This window comes from Lepus europaeus, chromosome 14, assembly GCF_033115175.1.
Source record: "Lepus europaeus isolate LE1 chromosome 14, mLepTim1.pri, whole genome shotgun sequence".
Taxonomy (NCBI): domain Eukaryota; kingdom Metazoa; phylum Chordata; class Mammalia; order Lagomorpha; family Leporidae; genus Lepus; species Lepus europaeus.
The window spans coordinates 90,214,507-90,241,161 of NC_084840.1; the positions used below are offsets into that span (position 1 = coordinate 90,214,507).

Below are 26,655 nucleotides of genomic sequence, written 5' to 3' on the forward strand. Positions count from 1 at the left end.
AAATTTATTAAAGAAAATTGGCTACTCCAGTGGCCAGAGAATTGAACTATCAAACATGGTGGTACTAATACGAAGCATCTCATATGGGTGCTGATTTCAGTCCCAGCTGTTCCACTTCTGATCAACCTGGGAAAGCAGCCACCTGCAGGGAACCACGGAGGAAGCTCCTGGCTCCTGGCTTTGGCCTGGCCCAGTACTGGCTGTGCACCCATCTGGGGAGTGAACCTGTGGATGGAAGATCTCTCCATCTCTCTGTCTCATGCTCTCTGTACCTCTGTCTTCCAAAATAAATAAATAAATCTGTTGAAAAAAAGAAAGCTGGAAGAGAAGATTTTGAATGCATTCACCATAAAGAAGCAGTAAAGGAAACAGCTGTGTTTACCTGGACTCGAACACTGCACAGCGTGCACCCCCACATGGTACCCTACAAACACGTAAAACTTCTACTATCTGTTAAACTTAAGAAAATAAATGAATAAACATGAATAGAACGCCTGGGCTTTTGACAATTTCCCTTCCCCGCCCTTTGACTGACGTCCCTCCAAAGATGGCCATATGGAGTGCATTCTGGGAGGAAAAGGAGTGGAGCCACCGTGAGCCCCTGCCTCTTCCTAACCCCCAGCCTTGGGCAAAACCAGCCGCCGCTCTATCCTGGACTCAGCCGTCACCCCCTAACACCCCCCCCCCTCCATTTCAAATAAATAAACAAACATTTTAAAACGCCCCTACTGGTCCCCCGCCTTTTAAGTGTTCTGTAGGCCCTTGGTGAGCTCTGTCTGCATTTCCCACTCCCTGACCTCCCAAGCTTCCCCTTGGCTCCTGCAGAGCTCCGGGCTGCATTTAACCCTTGGGAGGCCCCCCTGTGGTCCCATCCCTCCCTCCACACTAGCTCCTATTGTCTGAAATAACGCCCCCTCCACCAGGAGACTCGCTATCCTGTTCACCTCCTGGATGAGTCTCCTGTGGCAGTCTCTCCCAGGCCCTTGCACTTTCTCCATTCCTGCCACATGGTGATTGACAGATGCAGCGCAGTCATCTTTGATTAGCTGGGGAGCTTGGTTCCAGGACCCCCCCACTCCCAACAGACACCCGAAAATCGCATTCGATGCTGCCCCGCCCACGACGTTTCACGCGACCTGACGTTGCGTCAGCGGCATAACGGCATAACGGTTGTGTGGAACGTGGTGGGCGGGCGGCTCAGTTGATCGGCGGGCAGCGGCGAGGAAGGATGCGGCGGCGGCGGTAGCGACTCTTCTTCCAGGCCGAGAAGTCGGCGGTCAGCGAGGAAGCAGAGGTAGGTGGGGCGGTGTTGGTGTCGGCCTGGGCAGCGGCAGTGAAGGAGGCGGCGGTAGCGAGGGTGAGGGGTGGCGCGGATAGAGGCGGAGGTGGGGCTCCGTGTCAGGAATCCAGGGCGGGGAAGGGCGGCTCTGCCCCGGCCTCACTGAAGCCTGGCGCTTCTTAGGAGGGAAGCCTCAGTGTTCGCTGGCGGCAGTAACAGCTGAGAACCAGGAGAACCAGGAAGCAGTGGGTGTCAGCATGGGCGTCCCGTGGGGACAGTTTAGGAACAGTTTTAAAAGGAAATTAAGAATTTACAACGTGTTTTAATTTCATTTCCTTCATATATTTATTTCCCTGCAAATATTTCCTTCATACATTTATTTCTCTGCAAATAATCTTCATCTTTTTCATGTGTACACACATCTTATGTAAATGCTTTGGTACTATGTGAAGTTTTGTGATGTTATATGTAGTTTTTTTTAACATATCCTGTTTATAGTTAATACATTTCAATATTTGTTATTTATTGAATGTACCTTATTTTCTTGGTTCTATATTGAGTTTTTGCAGTTTGGCAAATGGGTAAGTGGTGATGTGGGGAACAAATTAATGTGCATTGGTTTTCTTTGTATTTCTTTTCTTTTAATTAGTGTTTAGCAGACTCAGTGTGCTTTGTAGACACAACTGTAAGAACACAATGGTATTGCCTTTCTCCTTTCCACTGTGTTTCCTTCTTCTTTTTCTTTCTGTCTTTGGTTTAGATTTTGAGCCAATTTTCAAATTACAGTGCAGTAAAAAGGTTTAATACTTTACTAGATAAGTTAAACGAGTAAAAAACAAAATTATACCAGTTTAGTGAGACTATAGACAATGACTGTAAACAGTAATTGAATAGAAAAATGATTGTTTCATCCCTATGTGTTAAATCTCTAAGTAATTACAGATCATTAAAATTGTGGTAGGATAACATTCTTAACCATCGGTTTCACAAAGGCATAAAACAAAGTTTTACAAACTGTATTTGCAGCAATACTGATACACACAAACGTTTCTTTCTGTTTGATTCCCTGAGATTCCTCCCAGCGGTGTCTGAGTGTTTTCCCCCACATCCTTTGCAGCATTTGTTACTCTGTTGTTTGGATTTTAGCCATTCTAATAGGGGTGAGGAGATATCTCATTGTGGTTTTGATTTGCATTTCCCTGAAGCCTGGAGATGTTGAGCATTTTGCCATATGTTCGTTTGCCACTTGTATTTCTTCTTTCTGAGAAATGTCTATTGAAGTCCTTTTCCATTCCTGAACTGGATTGATTTTGTTGTTGTTGACTTTTTTAAGTTGCATATATATTTGGGATATTATTCCTTTGCAGATACATGGTTTGCAACTATTTTTCCCATTCTGCTGGATGTCTCTCCACTTGAATTGTCACGTCCTTTGTTTCTGAGTTTGATGTAGTCCTATTTCCTTACTTTTGCTTTTGTTGCCTGTGCTTCGGGGTTCCCATCTAAGAAGTTGTTCCTACAGCAGTGTCTTTGAATGTTTCCCCTATGTTTTCTTCTTTTCTTTTTTTTTTTCTTTCTTTCTTTTTTTTTTTTTTTGATAGGCAGAGTGGACAGTGAGAGAGAGAGAGAGAGAGAGAGAGAGACAGAGAGAAAGGTCTTCTTTGCTGTTGGTTCACCCTCCAATGGCCGCCGCGGCCGGTGCACTGTGGCTGGCGCACTGCGCTGATCCGAAGCCAGGAGCCAGGTGCTTCTCCTGGTCTCCCATGGGGTGCAGGGCCCAAACTCTTGGGCCATCCTCCACTGCACTCCCTGGCCACAGCAGAGAGCTGGCCTGAAAGAGGGACAACCAGGACAGAATCCGGCGCCCGGACCGGGACTAGAACCTGGTGTGCCGGCACTGCAGGCGGAGGATTAGCCTTTTGAACTGCGGGGCCGGCCCTCCCCTACGTTTTCTTCCAGCAACCTCATAATGTCATAATGTCAGGTCTTAAATTGGGTCTTGGATGTATCTTCAGTTGATTTTTGTATGTGAAGAGAGATACGGATCTACTTTTGTTATTCTATGTATATGCATCCAGTTTTGCCAGCGCCATTTTGAAAATATCATCCTTAACTCTACAGTGTGGTCTGAGCACTTTTGTCAGAAGTCAACTGGCTGTCAGTATGTGGATTAAGTTCTGGGCTCTCTCTTCTGTTCCACTGAGCTACACGTTGGATTTTATGCCATTACTAAGCAGTTTGAATTACTATAACTTTGTAGAATGCTTTGAAATCGAGTATTATGATTCATCCGGTTGGGTTTTCTTGTTCCAGTTCGCTCCAACTATTTGTGGCCTTTTGTGATTCCATATGAATTTTATTTAAAGATTTTATTTATTTGAGAGTTAGAGTTACAGATAGTGAGAGGGAGAGACTGAGAGAAAGGTCTTCCCTTTCCCTGGTTCACTCCCCAAATGGCCGTGATGTGTTATTGTTGCTATACCATATTCAGCCATGTTGGATCTGTTGTATATTTTCTTGGAAATGAGATTACTTTTTCAAAGTGAATGAGTATTTGTATACTTTTAGTATTAATGCCTATATGTAACTTACAGTTCCCTTTGTCTATACCTTAGTGCTTGACAGTGAAAAATGGGAGAGAAATACAGAGGATATACAAACAGCATTTGTAAAAAAAAAAAATCTGACTTACCATTAGCTGTTCTTCATTTTTTTATCCACCTTGTGTTCTTGTTGTCTAGAATTGTCATGACCCCTTGTAGCATTTTAATAAATAGGTAAATTGAAAAAAAGTGACATTGTCACGCGTAGGGAAAATACAGGTTTTCTTTAACAGTGCTTCTTAGTATTCAATGTGTATATTGAACAAACGGGGGTCTTGTTAAAATGCATATTCTGCTTAGCACTTCGGGGCTGGGGCCCAAAGATCTGCCTTTGAACAGGATCCCAAGTGATGGCCATGCTGATGGCTTTACTTGAATAATTTTGTCCTAGAGCAGCATTTTACAGTGAAAATATGAATTAGTGCAAACTGTGTGTTCACTTCTAGTATCCTCATTTGAAAATGATGTGAAATCAACTTCAGTGGTTTTTTAGCCTAACATACCCAAAGTACTATCATTTCAACATTTAATTGATATGCTGAAAACTATTAAGGGGTTTCTTTGCTTTTTTTTGGACCAAAGTGTTTAAAATCCAATGCATATGTTGCATTTACGGCCCATTTCAGCTTGGACTCGTCACATGTAGTGTGTCCAGCATGTCACCCATGATTGGTAGTGGCCACTGGCTGGGACAGTACAGTTCTGGAGTGTACTATCTATATTCGCCACTCCCTTGTAGTTCTATAAAGAAAGTTTGATGTGCCTGATTTCTGCTGTACTCTATTTATGCAAAGCAAGGTCGGGATTGATGGGACCTTGAGCTATGGAATGCAGCTCATTTTAATTTTATTCTTTGTACGTGCACATTCACTATAGAAGACTTAGACAATACAGGGGATGGAGGAAAAATAAAATCACATCAAATCCGGTTATTGAGCCAGTTGCTACTTTCCACAGGAGGAAGTTTTTATGCCATAAAGTACTAGGGTTGTATAAAACATTTACAGATCACTTTATAAAACATGTTTTATACACCTGTATTTAGTATTTACATAGTGGATCAGCAGAAAGTTGATGTTGACAGTGTTAGTCTGAGAGGACTGACCAGGCGTACTTTTAGTGTTCAGGGAATAGTAATACTACCTTTACCTTTAACTAATATATGAAATAGTCTTTTAGTTAGGTTTAAGTTCGAGTACCTGTACTTTGATGACACTGGGCACACTCCTGAGTTTTTGTATATATTTTCTTGTGAGTGTTACAAATTTGACTGAAATCCTGTATATGTAATACTTTTAAAGCAGTTAATTAAATGCTTGGTCATTAATGTCATAAATTATTAGATTTACTCTTAGTCAACTGGATGTACAGTGTCAAGGAACAGTCCTTTGTCATTACTTGGGACACTGGCATCCAATATTGGAATGCCTGTTTTGCAAGTTCTGGTTCCACTCCCATATCCTGAGTGAGATTGGATCACTGCCACATATGTGGTATACCAGGCTTGAATTCCTATCTTAGTTTTCTTCACCATCATCTCCCTAGACCCACAAACAGTGTGTTCTTCATATACATAAAGTAGTCAAGTTAATATCCTGGGGCCAAGTCATCTAATGCCCAGCAGTAGAACTAATGCTTGGCAGCAGAGACGATTCTACCTGCTGTTAGCAAGACATTCAGTGTGGGTATATTTGACATAGGTAGGTAGTGATGGAACAAGGATGGAAGCCTCAGCCATTTTAGGTATCTGTTATCCTTACCTTCTTTCAAGGGACCAATTTAGTCTCACAACATGGTATTCTCCACCTCACCCCCTGCATTCTGCCCCATGTTTGGAAACTAGGGGGGGCAAACTTGAAAAACTTGTATGGAGAAGCTCATCTCTGTTTACTGCCCCCCCCCCCCACACCCCTAGTGCACCTAAGATATAAGAAGGCCCAGCCCACTGGGGTCTGGGCACTCTGCTGTGTATTTGTGTGTGTGTGTGCACGCACACGCTTGTGTGCTAGCTGTTGGTCACCCATCTCTGCGGATTTATTTTCTTTGGATAAGCTTTGTCTGGCTGTGAGTTCGTATTCTGTCTTTTCTCTAATCTGCACCCTTTTGCTTATATTTGGTGCCCCATGTGAGAAGTAGAGGGAGGGGCTGGCATCTTGGCCCAGTCTGCCACTCTTGTATTCTCTGGGTGAGAGCTGTGACCCCCCACCCTTCATCTGGACAAATTCTTCCCCTTTTTAGTGTCTCCACCCGCCCCTAAACTTCTCTTTCCTACAATCTCCTTTTTCCCTTCTGACCTGGAAGGCCCTATTCCAGACATTTTCTCACTCAACGCTTGCACTTCTCATTTTGAGCGAATTCACAGCCAGAGCCTTTGCCTGATCTCATCATCACATGCCCACATCGGACCTAGTTCTCAGCCCATCAGATTGGCAAGAGAGGTCACTCTCACCGCATGCCTGCTGGGGCGATGCTCCTGACCAGTTCATCCCCCCTTGTAGGGCCTGAGTGTTTAGTTGGCTTCTATCGCTGTCTCCTCTTAGAGGACTCAGGACTTAAGTTCTCGGTTGAGGTGATTCTTTCCCAGGGAAGCCCTGCTTCTTCCCTCAGACCATAGTTTGTTTAATCCATGGGCTCCAAATTTCAACTCCCTTCTGGCCTGCCTCTGAACAGACTTGCACAGGCTGGGCCTGAAGGGGGAGACAAAACCAAAGCGATTATTCCACCTCAGCATGAATTTGGTGTTTTTTTTGTCTCAAAATTCTCCAAGATTTTAATAACTTCACACAGAGAAAAGGCATATGGTTAGAAGCCCCTATTCCAAGCCTTTTTCCTCCACTGGGGTCAACTTTCCTCACTCTGATTTCTCATGGAGGAAGAAGGCCTGGAGCCGCCCCTTAAATCGTCAGCCTCCCCACCCCTCCTTTCTCCCGCACCTGATAAGCTGGCCTCTCAGGAACACAGGCCTTTGCTCACTCCATTCCCCCTCTTTCTCTAGCGCCTCCTTTTCCCTCTCCACTGGCAACAGGAAAGTTACCACCCTTCCAGCCTCTTCTCCTCTGAATTCTCTTTCTCCTGCTCTTCCTGAGGGAACTAAAACTCTCTGTAAGCTCTCCGCCCCTCCCTCATGTCATCCTCTCTGAGATCCTGGCCAGGAGTGTGACCTTCCTCCCTGCCCACCCCAGGGTCCTCCCAAGCGTCCATCTGGTGATTCCTGTCTCACCGACCCCCCTTCATTAAGCCTCCTCTGACATCAGCTTTTCTTATTCCAAGCCCACAAACCAGAGAAACACTTGGAATCTCCCCTCGCACCCTCGACTTTCCCTTCCACTGTTCTCTTGGGGATGCTGCAGCCTCTGGACCATGACCCTCTCCTTACCCTTGTCCCCTGTCTGGCTCTTCCCCACTCCTGACACTGGCAGCCAAAACTGCCTCTTTCCTCTCTTCCTGACCTCTCCCCTCCAGTCTCCTCTGCCAGTCCAGTCCCTCCCCCTGGATGTAGATAGTGTACGCGGCTCACTAGGCTAATCCTCTACCTTGCGGCACCGGCACACCGGGTCCTAGTCCCGGTCGGGGCGCCGGATTCTATCCCGGTTGCCCCTCTTCTAGGCCAGCTCTTTGCTGTGGCCAGGGAGTGCAGTGGAGGATGGCCCAAGTGCTTGGGCCCTGCACCCGCATGGGAGACCAGGATAAGCACCTGGCTCCTGCCATCAGATCAGCGTGGTGCGCCGGTCGCAGCGTGCTGGCCGCAGCGGCCATTGGAGGGTGAACCAACGGCAAAGGAAGACCTTTCTCTCTGTCTCTCTCTCTCACTGTCCACTCTGCCTGTTAAAAAAAAATTGAAAGGACTCTGCCTGCTGCTCAGATGCAATGAAGCCTGACTTCAGCACCACCACCCACACTCCCACTCTGCCCTCTGTCCCACAAGCTCAGCCCCTGCTCTCTTTACAGTCCCCCCCCTTTCTGTCCTAACTAAAATAGTCTTCTCTACCTGTCACTTCCCCCCTACATTGAACCCGAAAATGCTAAAACGTAATGTAATGGAGCTGCATCTCACACTGCTCCTCTCACATCCAAGTTCTCTTTTGCACAAAGACAGAACCTATGCTCCAGCCATCTCTAATAATGTATTTTGCAAAGCTGTCAAAAAAAAAAAAAAAACCACAAAAAACAAAAAAACTGAGGAGCAGGGGTAAGTTCTGAGCAACTTTGTTCCGAAGAATGCTCCAGGCCTAGTTGTCTTCCATCTTTTCCCTTCCCTTTTCTAGAGGCAGACAAAACTCTCTGCTACTAACAAACTGTTTTGTTGTTCTCTCCTGTACTGTGTCATATGTGTGCATGTATTGTATGTCTTCATGGGAAAATTTATTAACAGCTCTCTGTTTTGTTTGGGTTACGCTTGTGTTAGATATTTGAGAAGTATTTCCAACTCTATGCACTGTTTTCTTTCTTTCTTTCTTTTTTTTTTTTTTTTTTGGACAGGTAGAGTGGACAGTGATAGAGACAGAGAGAAAGGTCTTCTTTTACTGTTGGTTCACCCTCCAATGGCTGCTGCGGCCAGCGCACCCCGCTGATCCGAAGCCAGAAGCCAGGTGCTTCTCCTGGTCTCCCATGCGGGTGCAGGGCCCAAGGACTTGGGCCATCCTCTACTGCACTCCCAGGTCACAGCTATATTTGCACTCTTAAAACTGGTTGAAGGCATTGGACCTTTCGGTAAATGTTTTCATAAGTTATTTGACAGCTAAAATTGTTTGCTAAGTTGTCACTGGATTTTACGTTATTGACAGTAAGCAATCTGGAAAGCCTGACTTGTTCCCTCATTTCTCTAGTCTTTTCAAGATGGGAAACTGATTGTATTCTGCAGAACTCCCCATCAGGGTGTACAGTTTGATCTTTAGACCTTGTATTAGACAGTTTGGATAGGGTAGTCTTACTGTTTTGATCTTACATAGAAGAACCTAGCTCTCCTCATTGGCATCATCTTCCCTCATAGGAAGAATACTGTCATAACATGCCTGTGACTGTAGACTTCTAGCTCAGGCCACCAAAGATTAGGGATGGGGTTGAGCACCCCCTTGGCTGACATTCCTAAAGGCTTCTTCTGTGTTCTACTTCAACAGAGACCAGGAGAAAGAGGAGCGAGTGAGGCAGCAGGAGCAATGTAAGGATAGGTGGCAGGCCAATTAATGGCCGCTTTACACCATGATCTGCCATCAAGGAGACCCAACAAGGCCAGTCCATCCCTGAATGGCATGTGTTTAGGAAATGAGGAGTCAGGGCATTGGGCGGGTAGCTGTCATGAAGAGCCCCGTCGGCTCTGACAAGAGCCAGGCACTGGAAACGGAACTGCCCTCGGGGTTGAAGGACTCCTGGGTAAGAACCGCAGACCCAATTGGCCCCAGGCTAAGAAGCATTTCCCTCTGCCCAACTCCCAGAGTAACCACCACCTTCAGGAGAACAGCCTAGGGTCAGTACCAATCAAGGCAGATGCCAACTATTCGATACTAACTTCCTATTCAGGCCAGCCCTCCTCCCCGGCCAGCAAGGTGGTGGAAGTCAGCGGGGTGTCTTCCCCAGGGAGGTTCACACCTCCCTTACTGTGTCTCATCCAGGGCTCCATGTGAAGAGAGACACAGGTCTGGACCTCACAGATTCCTTGGCCATGCCTGAAAACACACCTGATTATTACTGAACCCCTTCTGTCAGTTTCCGTTTGCGTCTCAAGGGGAAAACTCCCTCCTTTCTTAGATCCTGTAACAATGACTCTGTCCTGTGGTTTACACCCTGTGTATCTAATCTGCTTGTTAGACACCCTACACAAAACGGAGCAGTCAGGCATAAACCTGTCTTCCCATGAACTGGACAGGACTCTTGCTTTCCTATATCCCCCATTGTCCTCATTTCGGCATCGTTCCCACCGTGGGCAATGTTTCTGATTTGTCTTTTTATCCTCGTAATCATTTGCTGCCATTCCTAGCATGTACAACTAACACGTTTCAAAACCCCTTACAGGAGGGTTTGACTGCAGGAGCCACACAAGGCTGCTTGCTCTCTCCTTCTCCAATCAATCCGATCCAGTGTATAGATACCCTGCCCCACGTCTATGCCCCATATCAGCAGGAAGTAGCCAGAAGGAAACCTGCACCCCACCTCTGTATCTGTACTCAAAATCAGGATTGATGGAACAAGGACAGATGCCTCACCCATTTTAAAAAAGTTCTGGTTGCTCATGCCTTCTTTCAAGAGACCAGTTTCGTCTCACACCTGTTGTTCTTCCCTCCACAGCCTACATTCTTCCCCAGGTTTGGAAGCCAGGAGGCCAAACTTGAAGAAGTTGTATAGAGACACTGATCTCCACCCACTGCCACCCACGCCCACCCTGAGCCCACCTAAGATATAAAAAGGCCCTTCCTACTGGGGTCTGGGCCCTCTGCCACGTGTTCAGTCTGTGCTTGCTGGCAGTTTGTCCACCTCTGGGAGTTTCTTTTTTGTGGCTAAATTCAGTCTGTCTGTGAGTTTTTTTATTCTGACTGCTGTTGATCTGCACTCTTTTCCCTACATTTGGTGCCCTGTGTGAGGAGGCACTGCTCTGCTCCTCTTTTCCTTACAGTTAGCACGAGACTTTCTGTTCAGTCTTTACTTCAAAGTTTGTATGACAATATGTCAGAAACAACCTGACACTTGGCAGCTTCTGCAAGGTTCTGGCCTGTTCTGTATTCTGTGTGTGTGTGTGTGTGTGTGTGGCTGAAGTCAAAAAGTAGACTAATACTAGTAAAATTATGTTTCTCTGGTGTGTTTTGGATAGGATGCAAAGTGATGAAAAAAATTTTTGCACTTAATGGTTGACTTTTGAAAACTGGTTTTTTGCTTTTATTTATTTAAAAGACATAAAGGCACAGTACAGATAGTGACAGAGTGATGGGGGTCTGGGATCTTCCATCCACTGGTTCACTCCCTAAATGATTGCCATTGCCTGGGCTCGCCAGAGCAAAAGCTATGAGCCTGGAACTCCATTGAGGTCTTCCGTGTTGGTGGGAGGGCTCGACTATTGAGACATCTGCCGCCTTGCTGGGCGCATTAGCTGAAGGCTGGATCAACAGTGGAACAGCTGGAACTTGAACCAGTGCCCTTCTGGGATGCTGGCATCACAGGCTGTGGTTAATCTGCTGTGCCTCAGTGCTAGCCCAAGTGAGGAGCAGTTTTGCAGACAGTTTCCAGGTTCATAGAAGTATCTACCTGTTGATTGTGGAGAGGTGCGTTCTGGTTTGGGATGGCTAGGGAAGTAGGAATGTAGAGTGAGATAAGTTGAAGGGAGTAGGGTTCTCTGTGACCGTCTGCCTTCTCTAGGTTTTGTGCTGGTTTCTGTTCCTGCTGTTTCTTGCTCCTTGGAATTAATCATGAGACACTGATGATAAAGGCTACTAAGTGTTCATTCACGAAATTTCCCTTTTTAAAACTCTAGGATTCATGATTTAGGTTTTGCATGGTTTGTAAATACAAAGTATATGAATTAACTTAATATTTTAGCCCTCCAAATGTCCCATTTAATTTGATCTGGACTAGTTTTATATATGCCAACATATAAATTTTTGAGCTTTGATATTTTGTTCATACTGCATAGATGCTCATAAAGAGTTGTTTCTGTTCTAAGTGTAAACCCAGCAGCAAGCTTGTAATAAAGGCTCAACACATTTCTACAGAAGTGAAGATTTTTTAAAAAGTTTTAATACTAGGAGGCTTTTGCATTTAAATATTCTTTCAATCATGGCTAAAAGAATTACTGGTTAGTTTCACTTGAAAGCATTCAATTTTTTTAAAAAAATATTTGTTTGAGAGGCAGAGTTACACAGAGAGAATGAGATCTTCCATCACTGGTTCACTGGTTCACTCCCCAAATGGCCACAAAGGCTGGGGCTGGGCCAGGCTGAAGCCAGGAGTCAGGAACTGCATTCAAGTCTCCCATGAGGCTGGCGGGGACCCAGGCACTGGGCCATCTTCCACTGCTTTTCCAGGCAAATTATCAGAGAGCTGGATAGGAAGTGGAGAAGCTGAGACTCCAGATGGCAGCTTAGCTCACTGCACCACAATTTGGGCCCCTCTTAAAAAAAAAAAAAAACAAAAAAAACCAAACCAAACAAAAAACAATTATTTATTTGAAAGACAGAGTTGCAGAGAGACAGAGGCAGCAGTGGAGTGGGGTGGGGTGGGTGGGTGCAGGTCTTCCGTCCGCTGGTTCACTTTCCACATGGCTGTGCCGATCTGAAGCCAGGAGCCAGGACCTTCTTCAGGGTCTCCCACATGGATGCAGTGGCCCAAGCACTTGAGCCATCTGCTGCTGCTTTCCCACCTTATAACAGAGAACTGGGAGTGGCAGTGGAGCAGCTGGGACTCGAACCAAGGCCCAAATGGGATGCTGGCACTGCAGGCGGCAGCTTTACCCGCTATGCCACAGCACCAGCCCCTCTCTTATTTTGATTTCTTAAAACAATGAATTTCAGGGGCCGGTGTTGTGGCACAGCGACTTGAGCATGAGCTGTGGCCTGCGGCACCAGCGTCCCCAAAGAGCACAGGTTCAAGTCCTGGCTGCTCCCGCTCTGATCCAGCTCCCTGCTAACATGCCTGGGAAAGCAGCAGAAGATGGCTCAAGTACTTGGGTCCCTGCCACCTTCACAGGAGACCCAGAAGTAGTTCTGGGCTCCTGGCTTTGGCCTGGCCCAGCCCCAGTCATTGTGGCTCTTTGGGGAATGAACCAGAAGACGGGAGATCTCTTTGTCTCTGTCTCTTCCTCTCTGTGTAACTCTATCAGATTAGTAAAAAAAAAAAAAAAAAAGTTTAAAAAATTAATTTGGGCTAGTATTTGGCATAGCAGGTTAAGTTGCAGGCTGCAATGCCAGCATCCCATAACGGGCTGCAGTTCAGATCCCAGTGCTCCACTTGGGATCCAACTCCCTGCTGCTGGCCTGGGAAAAGCAGTGCAAGATGGCCCAATGCTTGCACCCTTGTACTCACGTGGGAGACTTGAATGAAACTCCTGGCTCCTGTGGGCCTTGCAGCCTTCTGGGGAGTGAACCTGGAAGATCCTCCCCCCCCCCCCAAACTCTGCCTTTTTAACAAATAAATCTTTGAAAGATAAATTAATTTAAAAAATGAATTGCGATTTAGCTGGGATATGATCTACAATCCCGTGGCCAATGTGGATTGCCCTGAACAGAGCGCAGTAACGTTCTCCTGGTCACTCAGGGAGACAACAGCACAAAGCTCTTGAGCGTTTAGACTGTTTTCCTTCACACCGGGCAGTCTGAATCACTTTGAAAAGGGGAAGGGGTTGGGTTCCCTGAGAGAGCTGAAGTGCTCAGGGAGAAGTCCCAGGACGCTTCTTGGCAGCAGATGTGTGGACCAGGGGAGGGGGCCAGCCAGATGCTCCTGGAAGAGTCACGACTGAGGAGCATGGATAGACTTTCTTGACCCGTATTTTCATTTTATTCCTGGAGAGGGCAAGGCTGAGGCACAAGGGACAGTTGCCTCGGGTGCGGAATTTAGGGGCTCACAAAACAGAAGCTTGGAGAATCAGATAAATACTTTAGTGTACTATTGTTTAAAATCAGAATTGGTGCAAAAAATCCAAACAGAATCTTAAGATGTCCTGTGCTATCTATGAACTACATGGAATCTGCTCTCTATATTAAAGAGAAAAGAGGTCATGGGTGCCCTGGCCTCCTTAATGTGACAGTGAGGCCCAGTGACGCTGAGTGCGTGGAGTGCAAATCCTGGTTTTCCCTTACCACCTGTAACCCTGGACTGGTGCATGACTCAGTTTTCTCATCTGAAATAGGGGTCCCACACCAGTGTCTCTCTCAGAGGGTGGCTCTAAGGCTTAAACGAGTCAGTGTCTGAGGTGCATCGGCAGTGTTTGGCACAACCTCAAACCGCAGCTCATATTTTCTACGTACAAAGGGATTTCCCAGAAGTTTGTAGAAGGGGCAGACATGGAGGTTAAGACACTGCTTGGGATGCCTGCATCTCCTCCCAGAGTGCCCGTGTTAGAATCCAGCTTCTGGTTAAGACACACCCGGGTAGGTAGCAGGTGACGACTCCAGTAACTGTGTCTCTGTCTCTCATATGAGACACCCACATTGAGTTCTAGCTTCTGGTTTTGGCCTAGGCCTGTCCTGGCCATTGAGAACATTTGAGGAGTGAGTCAGTGGTTGAGAGATTGTGTGCGTGTTGCTCTCCCTCTCTGTCCCTCTGATTTTCAGATAAATAAAATAGACTGTTTTGAAGATTTTGTAAGTATTTGAAAGGCAGAGTTAGAGAGAGAGAGATCTTTTATCCACTGGTTAACTCTGCAAATGGTAGCAACAGTGACAGAGGTGGGCAGATCAGAAGCCAGAGCCAGGAGCCAGGAGCCAGGAGCCAGGAGCCAGGAATTTTTCTGGGTCTTACATGTGGTTGCAGGGGCCCAAGGACTTGGGCCATCCTGCACTGCTTTCCCAGGCACATTAGCTGGGAGCTGGATCAGAATTGGAGCAGGTAGAACTTGAATCGGTGCCTATGTGGGGATGCTGGCCCTATAGGTAGTGGCTTTACCTGCTATGCCACAGTGCTGGCCCCAATAAAATAGATTAAAAAAAATCCAATGCAGGATCCAATCCTGAATTTGTAGCAATCCTGCTTGCCTCTCTCTTCTAGCTCTAATACCAGCCCTGGAAACTTTGTTTACAAAAACCAGCAGTTAGCAGCTGACTCGTGGTCCCTAATCTGATTTTTGAAAGCAGAGTGCCTTACAGTACGTTTTGTGTTACTGATCCTGATTCTTGAGACATTTTATCACCTCCTTAAGTATTGCCACCAGGACACTGCCTGACATTCCTGGTCCTGATTGAGGCCCTGCTAGGGTGTAGAGGATCCAGATATCACGTGGGGTTAAATGCGGCCTTAAATGATCTGGGAAGTGAGCAGCTTGCACTTCAGAATCCAACCTCTAGAACCCCAGGTGACATGGAGTACCCTCAGCCTGACCACAATTTGGAGTAGCCTTTCACTGGTGCAGAAATTCTAGAGGTCAGAATTTATTTATATTTATTTGAAAGTCAGAGTTACACAGAGAGAAGAGAGGCAGAGAGAGAGAGAGAGGGAGAGGTCTTCCATCCTCTGGTTCACTCCCCAGTTGGCTGCATCAGCCAGAACTGCACTGATTCAAAGCCAGGAGCCAGGAGCTGCTTCTACCAGGAGCTTCACCCACATGGGTGCAGAGGCCCAAGGACTTTCTTCTGCTTTCCCAGGCCATAGCAGAGAGCTGGATCGGAAGTAGAGTGGCCAGGACTCGAGCTGCTGGCACTGCAGGCGGTTGCTTTTCCCTCTACGCCACAGTGCTGGCCCCCAGAATTCAGGATTTAGCATGACATTTATCCCACTGATTTTCTGGTAGGCCTGCTTCTTTTGGGGTAGATTCTGTGAAGTGCATGCTACCTACTACCTCCCCGTTGAGCCCAGCTGCAGCAGCCAAAGAATGTACTCCTCCCAGTTGTGATGGAGATAATGGGTTTCCCTCCAAGTCTACGCTTCCCTTTGCTTGTTCTTTCCCACTTTCTAGAAAACACTTGCTAGTATGAGAAAACAGGCAATACCAGTCTTCCTGCCTTTCCCAATATGCAGTCTGCTCAGCTTTTCCACATAGCACTCTCTATGGCCTGCAGTCAATAAAAAAATAAGTGTTGTAGATTAAAAAAGAAACTCTTTGTGTTTACATTTCTAAGATTCAGGAAAATAATCTGAAAATAGTGATCTCCAAGAAAAATGTCAGGCTTAAAATAAATGCCACCTGGGGCCAGCGCTGTGGCACAGCGTAGTTAAAGCCTTGGCCTAAAGTGCAGGCATCCTATATAGGTGCTGGTTCTAGTCCCGGCTGCTCCTCTTCTGATCCAGCTCTATGCTATGGCCTGGGAAAGCAGTGGAAGATGGCCCAACTCCTTGGGCCCCTGCACCCATGTGGGAGACCTGGAAGAAGCTCCTGTCTCCTGGCTCAGATTGGCGCAGCTCCGGCTGTTGTGGCCATCAGGGGAGTGAACCAGTGGATGGGAGATCTCTTTCTCTCTCTCTCTCTCTCTGCCTGTCCTTCTCTCTATGTGTCACTCTTTCAAATAAATAAATAAATCTTTTAAAAAAAATCAAGGCATGGATTTCAAAATGGTTTGCAGGACCTGGAGTGTGGCACAGTGAGCTTGGGTGCTGCTTGCGATACCGTTATCCCACATGAGTGCCAATTTGAGTGCTGGCTTCTCTGCTTCCAATCCAGCTCCCTGCTAATGTGTCTTGGAAGGCAGTAGAGAATGGCCCAAGTCCTTAGTTCCCTGCCACCTTCATGGGAAAACCAAGATGGAGCTCCTGGCTTTGGCCTGGCCCAGCCCTGGCCACTGTGGCCATTTGGGGATTGAACCAGCAGATGAAATTCATTCTCTCTCTCTCTCTCTCTCTCTCTCTCTCTCTCTCTCACTGTCTCCTATGCACACATGCTCTCACTATTGCTGTGTCACTCTCTCTTTCAAATACATAAAGAAATCTTCAAAAACAAATTTTGCAAAAACATAATCTTTTAATTCCATTTTCCAAGAACTTTTTGAAGCACCCTATTGTTAAACACATACAGAACAATTACTAAAATAAGTCCAAAAAAGTTCAAAGAACTGAAATAATACAAATCCAGTTTCTGACCACAAATCAATTAAAGCAAAAATCAGTAACAAATAAAATTTTAGGTCCTTATTTGGATATTTTAAAACATTCTAAATATTCAATTACTAATTATGAAACAAAACAAATATTGAATGAAATTAGAAAATATTTTAAAATTATAGCATGACATAATCTTAGAAATATTTAAATGTGAATATTAATAAAAGGAAAGAAGACTGTGTATTTATGAAAAGCAGTATTTCAAAGAATTAGAGAATGATAAAAATTAACAAAACCAAATGCACAGTAGGGAAAATTGATAAGGCCAAAAGCTGTACATGCAAAAAGACTAATAAACAACAAACTCTAATAAAATTAAGCCGAGAGAAGAAGAGAGGGTAAAAATTACCAAGGTCAGCACCAAATTAAAAGCATCAGTGCGGGAACTACAGACATAAACTATTATAAGTGATTATTTCACAACAAATTCAAAACTTTGGATGGAATGGATTGAGTCTTAGAAAAACAAAATCACCAAAACCGACTCAGGCATAGAATGGCTGTTCTCCAGAGTGTTTACAATAAGTGAGCCAGCTGCCAAAACTGTCAGAAGGACAGTTTCCAGTCCCAGCAAGCCTAACAGGTAAGCTAACAAACTTCTCCACAAAAGAAAGATCCCTTCCTCCCCAGCATACGGTGAGAGGTTAGCATGACTCTGCAAAAATGTAGGCACGAGAAAGGGACATAAAGGCTAAAGATCCCTCCTGGACACGGATTGCAAAATCCTAAACAAAGGATGAGCAAACCGGACCCTGCGCTCTACGAAAAGAATAGTACACTACAACTACCACCAAATGGCAAAGTGCATGTTGGTTTAACGTTCCAACATCAACACAATTTGCTAAAGGTCAGGGGACTAAGAGGAAGCCATTCAGATGACCCCTGGAAGAGTCAAATGCACTTGATAAAATTTAAAGTCGAAAGGCAAGTCACTAAAAAGGGGAAAAAAAAAAAGGAAAGGAAAAGGGGGAAGAAAAGCAGCCACCATACCAGGAAGCGTCCTTGATCTAATAATGAGCATGCAGGGGGGAAAGAATAAAAAGAACCAAAAGGAAAAGAAGTAATGTTGGAACAATGTCTTTGCCATCTGGAACGCACCCAAGGCTGCTCAGTCCCTCCTCTCGCACTCAACCTTTTGATGAAGGCTGCAAGCCACAGGGAAGCGCCAGCCTGCAGCCTAGGACATGGTAGAACAACTGGGCATTCACACGGGAAAACATTAACTTGGGAGAACCCTGGCCCACTTCTCACACAGCATCAATTGAGAGCACTGGAAAAGGCAAAAGCAAGTTAAGGGAACAGTTGGGAACAAACAGCCGAAGTCTTCAATCACACAGCAAAATGGTGTTGGAGGACTTGAGTGCCGCTGGGCACATGAGCAAGCAGCACAGCAGGGTGGGGGCGCTCTGAGAACAAGCGCTGGCCGGTGGCCGCCCAGGGGAACCTAATTACAGATGGGTTGCTTTCAAGATAAATTTGATCTGGGTTTAGTGGGAAGGTAATTACACAGCGGGCTTAGTTACAGAGTTGCTTAGCCCTGTATATGTTTAAATTACTGTCGGCCATCAAGTGGAAAAAGATTTCTCAAGTTCACGGTGGCAGCCCACCGTGTAGACTGCGCTGGCTGGGACGGGGAGAGGCAGGAGGGCCCCGGTCTGTGCTGCAGGAGCCAGGAGGGCGCGCTGGAGCCAGCAGTGAGTTTCTGCTCCGAACCTGTAGGCCGGGGACTCCCGATTCTCAGCTCGACCTGGTCAAAAAGCTAACGCTCTTCCCGCGGGGATAGATGCAAAGCCACACAGTGAGCATTTTTCTTTTTACTGGGAACCAGGCAAAGGGAAATTTTCCAGAATTTCAGTGCAAAGATGTGTGCTGTTCTCTTTCAATTGGCCAGTAATCTTTAAAAAAAATAAGTGATTAGTACAATAAGAGCTGCACTGCCTTTCTTTTCTCTTAAAATAACATGTAAGAGGGGCCGGCGCTGTGGCGTAGTGGGTAAAGTCACTGCCTGCAATGCCAGCATCCCATATGGGTGCTGGTTCAAGTCCCGGCTGTTCCACTTCCAATCCAGCTCTCGGCTGTGGCCTGGGAAAGCAGTGGAAGATGACCCAAGTCCTTTGGCCCCTGCACCTGTGTGGGAGACCAGGAGGAAGCTCCTGGCTCCAGATCAGTGAAACAGGTGATGGCTCAAGTACTTGGTCCCTGCCACCCACATGGGAGATGCACATGGAGTTCCTAGCTCTCAGCTTCAGCTTGGGCCAACCCTGGTTGTTGGGGGCATTTGGAGAACAAACCAGCAAATGGAAGATTCTCTGCTCGCTTACTCCCTTTCAAATAAATAAAAATAAATTAAAATTGTAAAAGTAAATGTTCATTTTAAACCTAAAATAAAAAGGTGGCATAATTCCATTTATTTATAAGGCTCAACAACAAGCAAAGTCTGAGTATACTGCCCAGGAATGCTTACAAAATCATTACTAACGTATGCTGTGAGGTAGGAATCTTATTTAAAAAAAATTATGCTATTTATTTGAAAGGCAGTGGGACAGAGAAAGAGAGAGAGACAGAAACACACAGAGAGACCCTCCATCCGTTGGCTCACTCCCCAAATGGCCACAATGGCTGGGGCGGGGCCAGGCTGCCATCAGGACCCCAGGTCTCCCACGTGGGTGGCAGGGACCCAAGGACTTAGACCATCTTCCACTGCCTTTCCACGTGGAAGTGGAGCAGCTGGATCTTGAACCGAAGCTCCAACATGGGATTCTGGCATTGCAGGAGGAGGCTTCACCCACTGTGCCACCACACAGGCCCCACAATCTGCTCTTCTTTTTTCTTTCCTCCTTGTTTTTATTTATTATTTATTTTACTGTCCACTTCTAAGGAGGCAGAGGAGATTGTAGCTGTAAAGGAAAACACAGTTGCTTTCAACATGTCCGACTTCCTCGCCTAGGTGGTGGGTCACGTGGGCGTGGGTCTTACACCCACTTTTAAAACTGCACTTATAATAAAAGTTTTACATGCGTTTCTGCACATATATTATGTTTCACATTATATGCTGTTTGCAAAAATCCTTCTTAATGAAATTAGAAAAGCAAAACTCACAGAGGTTTTATGCAGGAAAGGAATGCGCAGCCCCGTACTGTGCAGGAATAAAAACAAGATCCACTCCCTCGCTGAGAAGGGTTGTTTCCTATGTGTTCACGAGAATGGTCTTAGGATCCTTAAAAAGTTTGTAAAAAGCAGCAGCAGTAAATTTATCGTAACGCCAAGAATCGAAACCCACGTGCAGTGTTGCACACTACGCCTCTGTCAGGAACTTTCTGAAGATCCCGGGGACACTGAGACCAGGACTGACATTGAGTACGCGGGCGGTGGGCCGTGCCAGCTGGAGTCTGCAGAGAAGCGAGGAGGGGAGTCTGCACTGACTACATCTGTGTGCTAACAGCTGAGAGCTGGAGGCAGCAGTGAGAATTCCTACTGAGCTCCGTGCTGCAGCCAGCGACTGCACCCAGAAACACCGGCGGCTGTGCACACGTGTGTGCTTACACACAGATTGGTACATTCACATACACATCTCTGCTCTGTCGGCGGAGGGACAGACAAGAGACAGCAGCTCCAGCGCCCCGATCCTGGCTTCCAGGCTCACACTGTTAACAGAGACCAGGGCTCTGCAGGGACATGGCTGATTCCAGCACCTGGGCAGGGAAAACTGATGATGAGCCCGGGGCGTCCCTAGCGCCACTGTGAGGACACCGAGAGTCACACAAATGAGGCCACATGACGGGGGAGGGGAGGAGAGGACCGAGGCCACATGACGGGGGAGGGGAGGAGAAGACCGAAGCACTCACAGCCAAGGCTGGGACAAGCTGAGCGTCAGAATACATAAAGGCGTTGTTGGATTGAACCACACGGGGCAGACTCAGTATCCCGTGAGTCTCCAGTGACAGGAACCCACGAGGGAGGAGAAGGACAGAACTTCCAAATAATTTCTGGAGCTGCTTCACTCTTTACCTGTGCAGTGTGGGCTGCATGTAGAGACTTCCTCCCAAAGACTACAGTGCGAACATGGACAGCGGTGTCAGGCCAGATGACAGCACGGTACTCCCCGAAACACACAGCCCCAGTATCCTTGTGAGAAAAACATCTGAATTCCAACAGACGGGAATTTTTTTTAAATTTTTATTTAATGAATATAAATTTACCAAGTACAGCTTATGGATTACAATGGCTCCCCCCCCCCCCATAACTTCCCTCCCACCCACAACCCTCCCCTTTCCCGCTCCCTCTCCCCTTCCATTCACATCAAGATTCATTTTCAATTCTCTTTATATACAGAAGATCAGTTTAGTATATACTAAGTAAAGATTTCAACAGTTTGCCCCCACATAGCAACACAAAGTGAAAAAATACTGTTGGAGTACTAGTTATAGCATTAAATAACAGTGTACAGCACATTAAAGACAGAGATCCTACATGATATTTTAAAAAAATTAATTAATTTTCTATGCAATTTCCAATTTAACACCAGGTTTTTTTTTTCATTTCCAATTATCTTTATGTACCAAAGATCGATTCAGTATATACTAAGTAAAGATTTCATCAGTTTGCATCCACACAGAAACACAAAGTGTAAAAATACTGTTTTAGTACTAGTTAAAGCATCACTTCACATTAGACAACACATTAAGGACAGATCCCACATGAGATGTAAGTACACAGTGACTCCTGTTGTTGACTTAACAATTTGACACTCTTGTTTATGGCGTCAGTAATTCCCTAGGCTCTAGTCATGAGTTGCGAAGGCTATGGAAGCCTTTAGGGTTCGCTGACTTTGATCTTATTCTGATAGGGTCATAGTCAAAGTGGAAGTTCTCTCCTCCCTTCAGAGAAAGGTACCTCCTTCTTTGATGGCCCCGTTCTTTCCACTGGGATCTCACTCCCAGAGATCTTTCATTTAGGTCTCGGTCTCTCTCTCTCTCTCTCTCTCTCTCTTTCTCTTTTTTCCAGAGTGTCTTGGCTTTCCATGCCTAAAATACTCTCATGGGCTCTTGAGCCAGATCCTAATGCCTTAAGGGCTGATTCTGAGGCCAGAGTGCTATTTAGGACATCTGCCGTTCTATGAGTCTGCTGTGTATCCACAGACGGGAATCTTATGATGAGGTTCCTTGACTAATGCATGCCCCCAAAATCAGGGCCAAGTCTGAGAAACCCAGCAGAGCCCAGAGGAGCTTAATGTGACATAGCAACTGAACGTGACAGGATATCCCAGAGAAGATTCTGGAACAAAATGGATGCTCTGGGAAACCGAGGGCATCTGAACAAAGCATAGGTTTTAGTCGATAAGGACGTATTGATCTTTGGTCACCGATGGAAAAACCAAAACCAAGGCACTAATAAAGGAAGAGACTGGGTGTGGGGCATATTGGAACTCTGTACAGTCTTCGTGACTTTTCTGTAATTATACAATTGTCCTGAAAGATTCTCTCGTAAATGTTTGTAGGAAAAGATCAACATCAGCACAGCCGAGAAAGAGAACCCAAAACATGCATGATGCTGGTGGATGGCAGAGGGGATATTGCAAATCTGTGTGGCAAAGATGGATTATTGCCTAAGTGACCCTGCGAGAACTGGTGGTCCCCGTGGGGAAAAAATTCAAATTAGACCACTGCCCCTCTCTCTCCACATACACACTGCCACTGGATTACAATTCCGAATGTGCAAAACCAAATTTGTAAAATTATCAGAACTCCTTAAGAGAAAAATCTTCACGATCTTGGGGTAGGACAGGCCTTCTTAAACAAAAGAAAGAAACAGTCGTGACCCCTACAGAAAACAGTGATTTGACCACATGAAAGTTCTCAACGTCCATAAAATTAATGACAGCGTTTAAAGAAAACAGAAGGGTAACTACTGGGTCACTCAAAACTTTGGTGCTCAACCTACCAGGGCCCAAGGGATTCACGCGCAGAACACTAACAAAGGAATTCCAGCAACAAATTAGAAAACGCTAAACCAGTGTCATCATGGAAAAAGGATGTAGGCAGGTAACTCAGAGAGGAGCGGCCATCAGACACGAGGGGCAGGTTCTGGGGCAGCGGCGGCAGCGCCCACACATTTCACACTCGAAGGGCTATGTGTTTTCCCACTGGACTGGCAAAAATGATACAGGCTGAGAGTCTTGAGCGCTAGCAGCCGTGTTGGGGGAAGGGGGCGGGAAGAATCTTGAACGCGCTGTCCGTAAATCATTCATTAGTTTAGCCACTCTGGAGAGCGATTTGACAGCCTCATTAACTGCACATGCATCTTCCCTCCACAGGTATTTACAGAAGGGAGGAAATGAGGGATTCGTGAACAGGGCAATGGTTCATTAGTCTGGGAGTCTATGCACAACGCTGCGTAGGTACACAGATGTATACGGGGCTAACTACGCACAGAAACGCACACTCACTGTTATATATACCACGGAAATACCCCTCCAGGACACACGCTTATTCTAGAGAGTGAGAGTGGGATCCATAAGCTCTAATAAAAGTCAGTGCTTAAAAGGCAAAGAAAACAAAAAGGACTCAAAACTGTTCCTGTGCATCCTTCTGTGTTTAATGCAGGGAAAACTCTGGAAGGGTACTTATCAAACAGAAAGAAAGAATGAGGTCGGGCAGAGGCGAATGTTCCTCTGCGGGAATCGTGTAATTAAATTTTTTTTTCCTTTAGCAAAAGGAGTCAAAGGGACAGAGGGAGAAGCGGGCAGAGTTTTACACTGGAAGCGTTTTGCCCACTGAGAGGAAGCTGGGTTCCTGCACAGGGGTCGGTAATGGAACCCTGGAGTTTTTGGAGTTTTTCCTATTGCATGCTGGTGTCCTGCTCAGCATCTGAGCCACTGGGGCAGGGGCCTACTGAGTACTGGGGGTGGCTCTTCTTTGTCATCTGTGTGCACACACTCTCTGATTTCCTTGTTTTCATCAAACAATTAGTAATGCATTATGTTGTAACTATTGCCCTGCTACTTTAGTAGTCTTCTACAGTTCATTCTACATGAATATTTAGTGTGACAATTGTAGCATAATTCAAAACACATAAATAGGACCTGGGTAATATAAAGAAGTAAATTTGCTCCATAAATTACATTTATCAACAACAACAAAAAAGAAAATTGTTTTAGAATGTACCACCAGACGTCTGATTCCATTATATCTATAGATGTCTTGTCATGCTGATGAGATTTTTAGATACCAAAATTGATGTGTTATTTCCACAACTTGCAAGTTGAAAACCTAATACCTGTGTTTCAGTGCATTCTTAACATCTTTGGAATAGCAGCTGACATACGCAAGTAGTAACATTTAGAGCAAGGTATAACAACATGAGAAGTAGTAAATTTGTGGGAGGACAACAACTTTGGTGGTGTTTTCATAAATAGAGATAATTAGAATTTGATGAATCTGGAGTGTCCTTTTGGTAAATATGTAAATAGTAACATAAGTTAAAATGTGTTTTCTTACTGTGACAACAAGAGAGTGAGGTAGCCATGTTCAGAGCTCTTCAGTTTAAGCTACAGTATAGTGGTATCACTGACTTTATTTAAGTCATAGCACATATTAGTATGTTGCACTGTCACTTTTAGCTGCAGTGCCTTGGAAAAATGATATAGCCTTTTTGCATGCCATATACTACATTCCTGCAAAATATGCTAATGTTTAATGCCCACATAGGTATAATGAGCATCTGTGGTAGCAAATGGGAAAAAAAAAAGAGTAAACCCTAAAATACACATACAAGTTAAAGCAGAGAGATCACAATAGCATTCAGTGACTTTGTTTAGGATATATGTGTTTTTTAAGCTGAGAGGCTTCTTTTGAGACAGGTCTGTTGAAGTGCTGTGCCCATTTCTGAACTAGATTTGTTGTTTGTTCATATATTCTTGATGATACTTCTTATCTGGGAAAGAGTGGGATACCCATGTAATACAGGTTTCCCATTCCTCATTTCTGAAGTTACATAAAGGTGAGGTTTTGAGACTATCTTAACATTCGCTTCAGCCAACTCTCTTGCCTTTAGAACCTAAGAAAAAAGAATCAGGAGCTAAACTCCTGGCCCAGTGGTGAAGAAGTCAGATGAGCTATCTACGTCACACCTCGGATGGCTTTCTGTCCTTATTTTGTACCCAATTCTAACTCTCGCCAGAAATTAAGCAATCTTTCCTGACCTTCCAAGACTGAATTGAGGATTCTCTTTTCTGCCTTTTCTTCAACTATATTGACTTCAGTGGCAGAAATAGTGGTTTAGACTTTTCTGTTCTATTTTCCCATGTCTACCTCTAAGTGAACATGGGGTAGAATCTGCTGTTTGTTTATATGCTCAACTTTGCAAGGACTGTGCTTAAGACATGGCAGACAAAGTAAATACTGTCTCACTGAACGAGTGAGTGAGGTGTTGAGAACTTGGGTGTATTTGTTGAAGTAGTATTTTATCTTCCTGTAGGAAAGCATGTCAACTGGAGCAAGTAAGAAGCATGAAAAAGATATTGCCATCACTCAAGTTGCTCCACAACAGCCAGTTAATAAATATGGGTTAAACGCTGATCACGGATTGGACAACGGTAACAAACGTAGTGAGTGCACATTCATCAAAATTTAATATTTAAATATAATAGGCCGGCGCCGCGGCTCACTAGATTAATTCTCGGCCTGCGGCACAGGCACTCTGGGTTTTAGTCTCGGTTGGGGCACCAGTTCTGTCCCGGTTGCTCCTCTTCCAGTCCAGCTCTCTGCTGTGGCCCAGGAGAGCAGTGGAGGATGGCCCAAGTGCGTGGGCCATGCACCCGCATGGGAGACCAGGAGGAAGTATCTGGCTCCTGGCTTTGGATCGGTGCAGTGTGCTGGCCATAGCAGCCATTTGGGGGGGTGAACCAATGGAATGAAGACCTTCCTCTCTGTCTCTCTCTCACTGTCTAACTCTGCCTGTCCAAAAAAAAAAAAAAAAAAAAAATTACAATGAACAGAAATCAGTAGCTCTGAATTTGATATCCATTTATTTTGAGGGTTTTCCTTTGCTTTTTTTTTTTTTTTTAATATGACCAACTTCTTCCTGAAACAGCTTCAACCCTCTGAAATTCACCCTTACTATTCCTTTTATTTCACTGAAATATTTATTTCATTGCAATATTCATGAGTGGAGAGAGACATTTCTTTATATAAATTGTTCCCTTCTGTATAAATGTTCTCACTAGTTGATCTGTTACTCGTTTGTAGATAAGGAGTCTACCTCCAAAAGAAATCTTGAAGACACCAAATCAGAAAGGAATTCTAAGGTACTGTCTCTTCTTGTGATTTGGAATTACCTGATTTCAGTGATGTTAAAACAAAATTGGTGTTTGACTGAAGAAACAAAGTTACTTGAGAGGCAGACACTTACATAAGACAGACTGTAAGACATAGAATTTATTATTCTGCTGTTACAATCTGGGAAAGAACAGGATATTCATAGTAGGGCAGCTAGTTTTGCAATCATTTAATATTATCATCTGTTTTGAAGAAGCTGTAAAGACGAATAGACTTCACAATTACAATGATAACTATGGTATCCATATCTTCTAGAGTCTCTCTCTATCTTTTTAGTGTTTTATTAGGCTCCATAGAGCTCATGGAATTCTAAGAGTATAATGCTATGCCTTTGTCCTCCATCCCTCTCCTTCTGTGCCTCCCACCCTGCTTCCTCTCACTTTACCCCCTCTCTCCTTCGCTTTGACTTTATGTCCTTGATCTACATTCCATTCCATGGCTCCTGTAAATACTTGGTTCAACAAATAAAAAGAAAAAAAAAAGGCCTAGTATAGCAGGAATATAGGCAAGGCCAAAGACAATAATGAAATGGAAAAAGGACTATTTCACTTATCTGCAATAAATTGCAAAGAAATCACAGATCACTGAAAGTATAGTAGCATAATATTCTTAACCATGAGCTTGACAAAGGTATAAAACAAAGCTTGTCAAGACGACATTTGCAGCAGTTTCAAAACACACATTTCTGTGTTTTTTGCTGGTTTTTTTT

The 26,655-nt window shown here is 45.1% G+C and overlaps 1 protein-coding gene across 4 annotated transcripts in view; it reads left to right on the plus strand.

Moving 5' to 3' along the window:
- Window positions 1-1,150: 1,150 nt before the first annotated feature.
- The window catches only part of LOC133773629 (ankyrin repeat domain-containing protein 26-like), a 39,301-nt gene continuing 13,796 nt past the window's right edge, over window positions 1,151-26,655 (plus strand). The window contains exons 1-3 of one of the 4 annotated variants that reach the window (XR_009867945.1): window positions 1,151-1,294; window positions 25,087-25,216; window positions 25,857-25,915. Coding sequence is in view for 2 of the 4 variants with exons in the window: in XM_062211108.1 (XP_062067092.1) it covers window positions 25,093-25,216; window positions 25,857-25,915 (183 nt within the window). In the remaining 2 variants the exon portion in view is untranslated. The remainder of the gene's footprint in view (window positions 1,295-25,086; window positions 25,217-25,856; window positions 25,916-26,655) is intronic. The other 3 variants (XR_009867946.1, XM_062211109.1, XM_062211108.1) reach the window with 3 other exon arrangements.